The following is a 12673-nucleotide window of genomic DNA, read 5'->3' on the forward strand; positions in this document are numbered from 1 at the left end:
TTAACAAACACTGGATGCAAATGCCCGCTAATGAAACAATCCAGATCTATGCAGACATCTGGAACAGGTATAAATGCATAACAAGATTGTGCTTTCCATGAAGCACATGTGACTGGGCAAGAATATTCACTCTCCCCACTATGAACGTGAGAAGTGAGGGCATACACACCACAAAGGAAAGGCCAGAGGAGGAAAAAATAAAGATTTGTGTCCCTGTTCTGAATCCTGGATGATTCAGAAAATTTAGGCCAGATAAAGAAAAAAATAGAATTCAATTTATTCAATTAGCTTCTTAGTTTAAGAGAAGGTAAAATAAGTGTCACTGTAGACACACTGCTATTGCCATGCAACTCCCAACTGCATTTTGTGCCCATTAGGTCATACTAACTCAAGTCAGTCCATACCTGGGCCTATAAAGAAGGAAAAGCCATCCACATTTGGAAAAACCTACAGTTAAAAAAGCCCACGGCTTGCAAGTTTCAGAGGGGAGGAGCAAGTATCTTCACTTCCATCCTACCCCCCGCCTGAGGAGACGGCTCACTCCGTTTTGCCAAACGGAAGCTGCCGGGAGGCCGAGCCGGGCGCAGGATCCTGCCTGCTGGCGAGGGGCTGCGTTGGGCCAGTCTCAGGAAGGCAGGACATTTGGAACTGCTTGCACCAAAAATAACGTTCAAAGTCATCTAGCTTGAGTCCCCAGAATGAACAAGACTAAGACCAGGGTCAGAGATGAAGCACGGGAGCAGGAGGAAGCAATTCCTTAACCATCATCAGCGCGTGGGGAAGCCGCCCCTGTGGGTCCCTCCGCGCCCCCCTCGGAAGCCACCCCGCTCACCCCGGAAGTTAGTTCTGTTCCTCTCCCGGCCCCTTTCTCCCCGGCCTGCGGCCGTCCCCCCCCTGCCGCCGCCCCGGGGGGCCCCACCGCCCCGGTCAGACTTGGACTTGGGCGGCGGTGACTTGGGCCGCAGTCTCTCGATCTCCTCCGTGCAGCCAGTGAGGTGGGAGTTGGGAGCGGCAAAGTACGAGGCGTAGGTTTCTGCATTGAAGTTGCTGTTCGTGAGGGTGGGTCCTACAGTCAGCCAGCCTGAAGAATAAAAAACCACAGTCATCAAAAGCCAGGCCACGAGGCCGTTACTGCCCCTTTCCTAGGAAGCGGACAGAGGCAGTGAGAATATCCCTCCCATTTACTGCCTGACCTGCAGCATCTCTCCGGAAAGCTCTTCACCAGATGCTCGTGTGAACCCTACAGCCAGCACAGAATTCTGCTATTTTATCTTGTGTATGATAAAGATATTTCGATTTTCAAAACTACTGTAGAGTTTAGTGCATTATGCCCAAAAATAAGAGTTTAGTAGAAAGGTCACACATGGGATTAGACCTTAAAAAGACAAGACCATGCCTTTCATTATTCCACTGAATTACTGAGCAATTCCAGGATTTACCTTCAACTAGAGATAAAGAAGCCTGGATGTCTTACTGTTTAAGCAATTATTCACCTCTAAAAATTAATATTTAGAAAATAAAGCTTAACAGTAGGCAGTAGTAAATGGGATTTGGGACTTCTGCTAAAGTAATAATAGCAGAAATTATAACCATAATTGTAACACACAATCAGAACTGCTCTGTAAACACACAATTAGCAACAGCTCCTGCAACTTAGGCTGTTAGGCTGACAATTCATCCCAAGATGGGGACTTTTTGTTGAGGGAAAAAAAAAAAAAAAAAAAACCACAAACACACACACAAAGATCATTGTTCTATCGGTCATGGGGGACAGGGCATTAACTGGCAGAAGTTACTTCGATGCTGTCCTGGCATTGGGAGAACTGTCCAGGGAGGCCATTCCTCCTGTGCTGCTGGACGTGGGCCAGACTGAGAGAGGGAGAGGACAGGGAAACCTGGGAAACCTCTCTGTCCAGTACCTTTTCTCTCTTCCTATCAGATCTCCACCACAGACAAGCCATCAGGAAAGACACTCCATCCCATGCAACTCCTTATCCAAAAAACTTGCTGAAAGTACTTTACTGTGACCTCTGAACTTAAGATCAGCTAGCGCAAACAGGAGAGTCATACATTAGGATTAAAAGCAGTTTTGTCTCAGCTTCCTTTGGAATCCATCAAGTGGCCTCAGGGTTAGTAAAACAAGCTAAATTTAACTCAGACAAAATAAAGGGAACAGCTACCTGGTCGGATTGTGCTGTCCCTCCCGAAAAGATGAAGACGCCGTCGCCCGAGGCAGAAATGCTCAATGATGTGAAAAATCTCCACAGGTTTTTCTATGTTGCCGATTTCAGGCTCTTCTGTGATGATGAGGTCAATGTCAACATTCGCGTGGATGAAGTCCCCATCTGTGCTGCGACGCACAGTTCCCTTGATGCCCATGAGGCAGTGCTCCTGCGGGCACAACACACACAACAGCAGCTGTAACGTGGCTCATCGCAGCTTCACGCACTATGGAGAGGAAGGAAAATTCTAGGTAGACTAAAACCTGCTCTTAAACGGATAACAGTCTAAATTTTGGACAAGCTGAAGCCACCAAGACAACCTTCCAGAAACAGAGGGAAGAGACAGTACTTCAAGTTACCTGATTTGCTGACCTCCACTTCAAAGCTCTAAGCTCCAAAAATTATTTAGAGACAGAAATAAGATATTTGGACTTCTTCCAGTTACTATGAAGTTACAGAAGCTTAAGTTAGAAAGAGTCTGAGAATGCATCACAGGAAAAGACAGAGTGTAAGGCAATAGGCAGAGTATCAACATTCTCGTCATAGCTTTATTATAAAATAGCCTGTCAGTGAAAGCAAGAAAAACTATTAATACATGTATATTAATACATGCATTTTCTCATATCGTACCTCTTGTACGAAAGTAGCCTTCACCTCCAAATTCCTTTCTAGGAAATACAAGAGCATCCAAAGCAGTAAAATCTCTCTCAAGGTATCAGTACACTCTGCACCAATTCTGCCAGTGCTAAGTGCAGTATGCGCCTCTTTCCTCTAGGACATTACAGAGCAGTGGAAGTGACTAATGTGTATCTGTGAATGAAGAATCACCATAATGGGTACAGAATAAAATGAGGGCCCTACAGATTGAGTTCAGAGTTCTGTTTCTGGGAATACTATGCTCAAATGAGCAATTTTCCTTAGGTCATAAAACACTGATTTACTAAGCATCACCAGATGGCTCAAAGAAATTTGCAGATAAGTATATGATCATCTCCAGATTTTTGGCATAGGCTTTGAAAGTTAGTGAATAAATATAAAAGGCAAAAATAGTGACCTATCAAATATATGCAGCTGATCAACTGTTAAATTGAAGATCTGAGAACCCTGTAACTAAATAAAACAGAGAATACTGCTAAGGACATTACTCATCAGGTAAAATCTACTAAGTCCCCCCAAACTCTCCTATACTAAAGCTTTAATCACCTTCTCAAGCTGCACACATATTTAGATTCATAACAAATGCAACAAACTTTCAAAACAAACAAGAAAACACCTTTGGATTAAAGTGAATGCAAATCAAAGAATGATTCCTAGTATCTTGAAGGGAAGTGTAACCTTGTAAAAACTGGCAAACTGAAGGCAGAGCCTAAGACATATAGCACTCATCACATACCCAACAAACAATTCATGAATGTGCAATGAGTCCTGAGATTCACAACAGTCTGAATTACTATCAGCCAACTCTTTGCATTTGGTCTAATTGCCAGAGTTGCATCCACATATGCCCCAAACAATTCTTTATTATTCCACTCTACTTCTTTCCTCCAGGATCATGAATAACATACCTTACGCCCTGTAAATCAGAATACTCTTCTCTCACGGTACCTCCTTCAGTACACGTTTCCTCTAAAACACATCCCTAAGAAACTGCTTAATTTAAACCAAGCTGTTTCTGTCACTTGTGCGCGAGAGTCATTTTCAGAAAGACGGCGACACTCACTGACCTGCTGTCCCTAACAGCCTTCCAGCCGGTTTGAGGTCTGTGCAAATACCTGCACACCTGTATTCAAAACCAATAGCCAATCATCTGGGTTTTTTTTTTTTAATTATGTCAACTCCTAATCAACAGTTTTAAGATTTATTTTTACATCAAGTGTAGTCAAATTCTAATTCCAAGCTTAGTTTCAATCAGGAGGCATTCCTACACTAAAAAGCTGACACCTTCATCAGGAAAAAGGCTTGTATGCTATAAAAGAGGTATTGCTAGTAGGCTAACTGCTTATTTACTATTCCCCCTAAACCAAAACAATCAGGAAGTCTAAAACATTGCAACATAAAGTAACATTTTCTATTCTGTTTCCATTATTATGCTCAGGATTTCCCCCTGACACACACACACTTCAGCAACCTGCAACCCCTTTTCAGCTCTCTGCATGTCAGCGAGGCTTAAATGAGGAGCACGTTTGGCAGACTGGAATATCCAGCAGTGCTAAATGTAGATGATACTGCTACACTGCATCAAATGAGTAAAGCAAGAAGGGGACAGAAGTCAGTCCTCTATCCTCTCTCCATGTAACACACGTTGCAGAAGAGAACTTTTGAGATGTCTGTTTTACTGAAAGCAGGCGCAGTGAAACAGCTGGTGTTTAATTAGCAGAAAGGGATGGGGGAGAGGAGGATAGAAATCAAGCCAAACCTTTACCTTGGTCCTTTGGAAAACAGCCTTAGGGTCTAGAGTCTTTGTCTTTCCAGGATTGTTTTTATTGGTTTTAATCCAACAAATGTCCTCACATCTTCTGTAACCCCATTTGCGTAGACACTAAAATATTATGGACAGACAAAAATAAAGTCTGTAATATACCAGAAAATAAAAACCTAAACTGAACAGCAAAATACTTGTTTTAAAACTTCTAATAAAACATAAAGCATGAACCTGTCAGATATATGAAATGTAAGTTTATAAGCATGCCTGTGCAATCATTTGTCAAACTTAAGCTTTTAATTTTTTTTTAATGCATAAAAAAATGACATAGATTCCCCTACAGAAATTAAAATTTTATCAGAGTCAGTCTAACCAATGTAATCACCAGATGTCTTGGTCTCATCTCCATTAGCACCTGCACTCTGGTAGAGTTTCACAGAAAAGTGAAACCATAAAAAAGAGCTGATAAAGGACCAAAAGCCTGTGCAATCATTTTGTGGCTTTCCTCAGCTTTGTTTAGAACTCATATGACTAGTTTTTAATTCTTAATTTCTGCTAGTGGCATCTTACATTGCCATTCATGATCAATTCTCTTGTTTTCCAAGAACTGTCCAGCTATGTCCATGACAAAATCAGAACAACCTCAAAATAAGAAGCAGATGATAAAGCGAACGCATTGGCAACCATATGTCATCCTGTAATGAATGGCATCTTGCTATTTTCATAGGAGGCACTGAAGCAAGCGAAGAAACAAATGTTCCAGCAGGCTCTTGTTATGTTGGACATTCTTATTTCAGTGCTCCCAACACAAACAGCCCTTCCACAGTATACAGCACATTATTTTAGAACTCCAAGATCGCTTAATGCAACGAAACACAATTTTATCACACTATAAAACAGCAGCACCTTCCTATTCAGATGACAGTTTCTGGATAAAACTATTAAGACATCCATTAAGGGCGGAAAAAAAAAAAAAAAAAGTGATGGAATCGCACTAAATGTGGCCCTTGATTCCTTACAGCAACCCGCATACAGGACAATAAGTCAGCAGTACAAGTTTCCAGACACTACAGAGCAATACTTCCTCAAACAGCCACAGCAGCCCATCTAGAAAATAACTCTATCTTAAATAGTAAATGCCAGATTAGACTCACTGAAATTACATAGTCTCTAGCACAGTCTCTCAGCATGAATGGAGAATTCTATGCAGAGAAAGTCAATGATAAAAATAAACGCTTTAGCCTGTCCCCGATTAATTAAATTAAAACATCATCTTACCACTCTGCCAAGGTCTAGACCCTCTCCTGAGCCGCACCACAGAAATACAAACGACCTTGGGGCTGCAATCTCTTCAATTTCTAGTTTCATGATCTATAAAAAATAAAAGTGTTTCCAAATTAAATATTTGCTTTATGTAACATAATCACAAATTATATCAGGAAGAGCACCAAGCAAATACCAAGATGTTATCACAGGAACCTTCCAGAAGCACATTTATTACAGATGCAAGCCTAGATACCACTCTCCTCAAAATCATAGCTTCAAATCTGTGCACCAGCAAGCATATTGTAAAGGTTCTCATCAATACCTAAGCACGCTTTCAGCATGGTTGATAACGAACTTGATCATTCATACAGTGCCTCTCTTTAGAATATTCTAGACTTAAAGACAGATATATGCTGCATCCTTATTTTTCTGTAAAGATGTGCTTCATTTTGTTATTTCCTGAGTAATAACAAAAAATTGTAATGAAGTAATAACATCCTCTTTCTTTTTCACTCTGAGGTTATTTATCTGAAGTTGGAGAAGATGCACATACAAACCATCACTATAATTACCATTACTGTATAGGAAAAGTCTTTCCATTTTCTCTTGGGGGAAAAAAAAATTAAGAACATATTAAGAGAGTGCTTCAACTATGACAAATGAGTAGCGTTCAGGGCACAATAACTTCCGATGCAAAGCATCTGTTACTCATTACAAGTTAAAGAGATTCATCTGTAACTTGTTAACACACCCAATCAAGCTTCATTCAGTGCCACTGTGAAGAAAAAAAATGCAGCAGAAGCCATTCTAAGAGGATATAGAACACTGAGGCTGAAGACTCCTGATTCAAACACCTCCCAACTTTCCACTAAGGACTCCCCCCCATTTTTCTCATCCTCCAGACAACACTGACAAGTGCTGCTTTGGCTTGAGGTAACACAATGTGACTAATAGAAAAATTACCTACAGATTCCTGTCTATCTCTTACAGGTAGGTTACCTAATTTCTTATCACAGACACGAATGTTTTGTTTTCAAAATTATTCTTTAAAACAGAATAAGTTTCCTTTTTCTCATGATACTTTTCTTGAGCTCAGCCCCTTCTGGAGCTATGTACCTGCAAGTTTCAGCCAAGGGGACAAACTAAAGTACCCCTGTCCTCAACTGCATAGAGCAGAGATGAGGTAAGTTTCTGCACCTACTGCTTCAGTCCAACGATTCACTCCTTTTATTATAATGTAGCTGCTAAGGCAGATATCATCCTGCATACAGATCAGATATGGTCTCTAACAAAAGCTCTTCTATCTAGAAATCACATATTAGAAAGGCTAATAAATTAGAAAGGCTCTTGGAAGCCTCCGAAAAAACGTGAAGAAGTCAAAAAAAATGCAATGAATATTCCAAAAGCCAAACCAAAAAAAAAACCCACAGAACTTGGATTAGTAGTAGGTTTTCATCCTGTCATTTAACACCCTGCCTTATTTAACTAGCCAGTCAGGCTCAGGGAGAGCAAAAGGGTATACCTTAATTCATTAAAACTTAAAAACAAACAAAAAAATTACTCTCACCACGAATGGTGCAGGCACAAAATATAAGTCTGAGAGATAAAAGTCTACAATATAAAAATATGTCTGCAAGAGTTTTGTTTTTATATAATCCACTTTTTCTTCAAACACTTCCTATGAAATATTTTGCTACTGAATTAAGTCCTTGAGCTAGTTGTACATCTATGAATTTTTTCACAATAAGAGAAAAATTACATGACTTACATCATCCCAGGTCCAGCATTTCTCATTGGCAGTAATGCCAGTCTCTCGATAGTATTCTTCCAATGGTGGTTCCAAAAGAATCACATCAAATTTGGACTTCAGTTCTCTAATATCAAAAGCTTCCAAGTCTGCCTGTAAGTACCTTTTTAAACAAAAGATAAGTAGCTTTTAAAAAAAAAAAAAAGGCGCCTATACAATTAACTTGAAAATAGCAAGCTGAGTTTTGCAGTTTATACCTCAGTTTTTCACACAATTTTCTTCAGGGTTTTCATGTGATTATTACAAAATAATAATATTTCTCTGGGTACAGATTAAAACTACAGTATATTAGATTCAGTAACATGCCACATGCTTATATTGCACATAACATTCCACAGAAAATTAGAGTAAGAGGACACATTACTTTAGCCTCAACTGTTCTTTCAGCCTTAAACTAAAAAGTAACATTGAGCTAATGGATGCTAAAATGACAGCTGAACATTATACAAGATGCTTTTTGCGAGAACAATTCCAGGTTATATTAAGAGACTTTTCAGGGGCTTGTTATTGTAAACCGCAGGATGTCAAAAGACTCATGATCATGTGGCACATTTCTTTTGATTCCCAGAACAAAGCTTGTAGCTCAGTCAGCCAACAGCTCTGTCTTAAAAACCAAAGCTTCACACCATATAAATAACCATACACTGCAAAGAATCTAGTTTGTACACTATATTAAACATCTATGTTAAGCTAGCCAAAACAAATAGATTTGATTCTTCTGAAGGTTCAATTACTTGATTTGTATATACAAGCAGAAATAGAAAATGTAAATTCTGAACAGGTGCTAAAGATGAAAAGATACGCAAAGCTAACAGCTAATTACAAACCGATCTGGAGGACAAAGGCATTTCCACTTACATGGGAGGAGTGTTAGATTTAGATATCAGTTCATCCTTCAGTCTGATGAGCTCTCTAAGTTTTGGATATTCTTCAAACCTATCTGCTAAGCCTAAGGAGAAGAAAACATGAAGTTAATAACTACTTAGAGAGTGAGTCTGTATCAGATATGCATTCTTCAGCATCTTGAATAGGTCCAAATGATAATACTCAGTCTTAGAATCACAGAATGATTAAGGTTGGAAAGGGCTTCTAGAGAACATCTAGTGCAACCCCCCTGCACCTACAGCATGTGGCACAGGCTGGCACCCAGGCAGGGTTTGAAGATTTCCAGAGAAGGAGACTCCACGGCCTCTCTGGGCAGCCTGTTCCAGGGTTCTGTCACCCTCACAGGAAAGAAGTTCTTCCTCATATGGAGATGGAACTTTCTGTGTTTCAACTTGCACGTGTTACCCCTTGTCCCATCACTGGCCACCACGGAGAAGAGCTTGGCCTCATCCTCCCTACAATCACCCCTCAGGTACTTGAACATGTTGATCTCCTCTCAGCCTTCTCTTCTCCAGACTAGTCTTAGTCTTTCCTTATACAACAAATGCTTCAGTCCCTTAATCATCTTTGTGGCACTCCGCTGGACCCTCTCTAGAAGCTCCGTGTCCTTCTTGTACTGGTGAGTCCAGAACTGCACCCAATACTCCAGGTGCGGCCTCACCAGAGCTGAGCAGAGGGGCAGGATCCCCTCCCTCGACCTGCTCCTCCCAACAGTCCGGAGTCTCCTTTCATTCTTGTAAGAACTCTTCAAAGCATTTCTTTTTCTTTTTCTTTTTGGATCCATAGTTTTCAAAAGCCTCCTGCCTCCACCCAGTTCACTATGGCTAATGTTACCAAATTTTTATTTCGGTTCGTAATTTTAACCTGTTCTGGTGCAAGCCAGATTCTTAATATCTACTCAAATACACACGAGCACCTAGTTTTTGATCTCCACATACACTTAACATTTAGCTAGCCAGTATGCAGCTTCATCTACCTCATCTCTAATAGCAGGCTACACTAACTGCTTCAGGCAGATTCATTCCCACATCATTATTTCTTTCACAGGCTCTGCACACAGAGACAAAACTCCATAATGTACCTGCATGAGACAGTGCATATCTACACCCTCCAGTTAGTGTGAGGAAGTACACAGGGGAAGAACAACAGTGCAATTGCATAAAATAAGATACCTTCAATCAATTACTATGACATACCCACATCTCTGATGAAGTTCTGGGGTCTGTGTCCTGTATCCACAAAGTGCTGGCAGTAATCATTGTGGGGATTTAAGCTTTGAGTGCCCTAGAGAACAAGAGGACTCGAGTGACAGCAAAGGTAGAATATCTGGACACACATATGCCTCATTTGGGTTAGTCTGATTCCCCCTCCCTCCACAAGACGCCTTTTATAAGCAACATCCCCCCCCTCTCCCCCGCAAAAAAAGTCTTTGCATTGCAGGAATAGCTTACCTTAAGAAAAGTACTTGAATCTTTGTAAATCTCCTCTTCATATGGTAGGTTCTCTTCATCCTGCTGCAGTTCTACCTCATCCTTGGGAATAAAGCAGATTTTATAGGTGGTAGGATCATGTTCTTTCTCTTCTCACTATTACTCTGTTTCTTAATGAAAAAATGAGCTGTCTATGAACATAGACAGGCCAGGTTTTGTAACCAGTTCATATTACAAGCCTAAACTTAAACAGGCTCAAATTCCTAATGAAAAGATTACATAAACACTAAATGGAGTGCATCTTTCTAAAAAAGGTTCTTACCTCTTAGCCAACAGGGAATCAGTAGTATCTACAGAAAGCAGCTGATAGCTCTATTACAGCTGCTCCACTTGTGGGTTTCAAGTTTCGTCATTCACCTGCTTGTTTGAAGCTGATCCAAGATTTATACTGAATATATTTTTATATATTTATATATATATATATGTATATAAAATAAATTTGATATAAATCATATATATATATGTATGAAGTTAATACAATACATACAACAATACAATAAGAGCTTGGCCACTTCTAAGTCATTACCCTGTAATGACTTGGGGTAAGCTCCAACTTAATGGAGAACCTATTGATGACAGGAGTCACATGCTTTGACAGCTAAAGTGCATCCTTGCACTTAATGGGGAAATTGGAAGGTCAGCTAAGCTTTGCCATTCCTCAGCCTGCAGCTTTCCAAATCCACAGTTTTCTTCTGATAAGAAGAAACCTCCGCCAACACATTTTTTGTGTTCCCAAGCACGTAGACACTTTACCACTTCATCCCCCGGAAGAGAAGCAGTAAAGGCACACACCAGCCTGCCCTTTGGGGCCTGGTGCTTTTAATGTACTTTCTTCAATGAACTGCAGCTAAATCAGGCTTACAAATACTGGGTTCTGGTGAACACTGAATTCAGGCACCTAAGCCACATCCAAAGACAGTCACCAGAAGTCCACTCCAGCTCTCTCAGATTTTTGCAGAGGAAGACATCAAAGAGGAATTTAAACTATCCACATATGTATACATGTATGTGTATGTCACATACAGGTGTGTGTGTATATGGGTGTATTTTTTTCCTAATCCAGATGCTTTAAAGTACATCCCTTGGTGGCAAATGCGCACTAGGAGAAACGGTCACAAACACCTTCCATTTTTTTCTTACCTTATATTCTTCAAGGTCTTCTTCATCAGCTTCTCCCTCATCTGGATATTTGCGTTTTGCATTTGGTGCAGATGTATCATAAGCAGCCCTGTAAACACAGAAAAAAAAATCTAGTAAAAAGCAGTTTCTTTCTGCACAATGCTTCATAAGTTTCCAATTTTTTTTTTAACAAAGGAAACAAAAGCTGGCCTTGATTTCCAAACCTCATATTTCCAAACTGTTCTTACAAGTTGCTGACAAAATCCCTCTCGTCTTAAGTTCAGATCGGATCAACTAAAACATTTCCTTTTACCACATAGCATGTTTTCAACACAAACAGCACAATATTACTTTGAAAAAAGCAAACAAATGATCTTCCTCTTTTTAAGGTTTTTTAACTAGTAATAAACACAAACTTCTATCAGAAGGCACATGCCCATACAGACCTGCACGTTTCTCTTGTTTCAGCAATTTCCCGCTGGTCATCTTTGCTGTTCAGCACAGCACCGATACTGTCCGCGTTCTCAGCTCCTAGCTGAAGGCAAAGCGAAGTAAATTCCAACCGAGACCACCACTCCTTAAGCGCAAAACCAACGGCAACCCGAACCCCAGAGCATCGCTTCCCCACGGGAAGGGCGGCGCTGCTGCGGCCCCGCAGCCGCCGCCTCCCGCCCGCGTCGCGCACAAACCGCCCGCACCTGCCGGCGGCGACCTCGGGGTCCCCTGGACGGCCAACAGCCGCGCCCCGCCCTCCCCCCCGCCAACGGCCGCGCCGAGGCCGTTAACGGGCCAGCGCGCGCGCCTGCCGCCTGCCGCCTCCCGCCCCGGGATGAGAGCGGGCCCGGCCGTGCCCGTGCCCGTGCCCGTGCCCGTGCCCGTGCCCGTGCCCGTGCCCGTGCCTGCTGCGCCAGGAGCTGCCGCCGCAGCTTCTGCCGCTCGCGGATCTCCTGCAGGCGGCTGTTCATGGCCCGCCGCCCCGCGCCCGCGCCGCGCGTCACTTCCGCCGCCCGGCCGCGAGGGGCCGGCGCCGCGAGGGCAGGGCGGCGCCGCCATGTTGGTGGCGGCGGCTGGTGAGGGCCGCAGCGCGGAGGCGGCGGTGCGGGGAGCGCCGCGGGCAGCGCGGAGGGAGCTCGCAACAGCAGCCTCCTCTAACGGGGCCCTGTGCGGCACCGCTGCGCGTCTGCGCTTGCCTTCTCCCGGGCGGGTGTCGGGGGGTACTTGGCCCTCACAAATGTTCACTTATAAGTTCCCTCTAGGCTCTGCATTTCCCTCAGGGAAACGCTGTCGTGATGCTTGTTGCTCAATAGCATCCTCACATGGGCAATTACTAGGATTTCATCACAATAATGATAATAAATGGAAAATTAAGTGGTTCTCTAGACTAACCTGAGCCAGCAGTGTGGCCAACAGCAGTGAAGCATCAGTTTTCCTAGCAGCACGTGAGCACTCCAAACTATGAGCA

The 12673-nt window shown here is 42.3% G+C and overlaps 2 protein-coding genes across 2 annotated transcripts in view; one reads left to right on the plus strand and one right to left on the minus strand.

Annotated features, from left to right (window-relative positions):
- Positions 1-767: 767 nt before the first annotated feature.
- Positions 768-12176, minus strand: METTL14 (methyltransferase 14, N6-adenosine-methyltransferase non-catalytic subunit). Its single transcript, XM_088527681.1, has 11 exons — positions 12111-12176; positions 11658-11746; positions 11233-11320; positions 10054-10134; positions 9799-9886; positions 8576-8666; positions 7679-7820; positions 5923-6015; positions 4645-4761; positions 2181-2391; positions 768-1081 (listed from the first exon to the last, which is right to left on the minus strand). Exons 1-11 carry the CDS (start codon positions 12174-12176, stop codon positions 768-770), a joined length of 1380 nt encoding a protein of 459 aa, XP_088383807.1.
- An 86-nt stretch (positions 12177-12262) lies between these two features.
- Positions 12263-12673, plus strand: part of PRSS12 (serine protease 12) — a 41024-nt gene continuing 40613 nt past the window's right edge. Inside the window, exon 1 of the mRNA XM_088527698.1 lies at positions 12263-12425. Within this exon, the coding sequence (XP_088383824.1) occupies positions 12263-12425 (163 nt within the window). The remainder of the gene's footprint in view (positions 12426-12673) is intronic.

Source organism: Tinamus guttatus, unplaced genomic scaffold (assembly GCF_059628265.1).
Source record: "Tinamus guttatus ecotype Peru unplaced genomic scaffold, ASM5962826v1 Tinamus_guttatus_pri_ptg000288l, whole genome shotgun sequence".
NCBI classification, from domain to species: Eukaryota; Metazoa; Chordata; class Aves; order Tinamiformes; family Tinamidae; genus Tinamus; species Tinamus guttatus.

What these genes read in the sequence shown, in the direction of transcription:
- METTL14 (XM_088527681.1), bottom strand. Translation starts at nt 12,176, where the DNA reads ATGAACAGCCGCCTGCAGGAGATCCGCGAGCGGCAGAAGCTGCGGCGG. An exon ending in GAAACAAGAGAAACGTGCAG is followed by an intron (nt 11,321 to 11,657) that starts GTCTGTATGGGC and finishes CTGTGTTTACAG; the next exon opens with GGCTGCTTATGATACATCTG. An exon ending in GGACAGCACAATCCGACCAG is followed by an intron (nt 1,082 to 2,180) that starts GTAGCTGTTCCC and finishes TTTATTCTTCAG; the next exon opens with GCTGGCTGACTGTAGGACCC.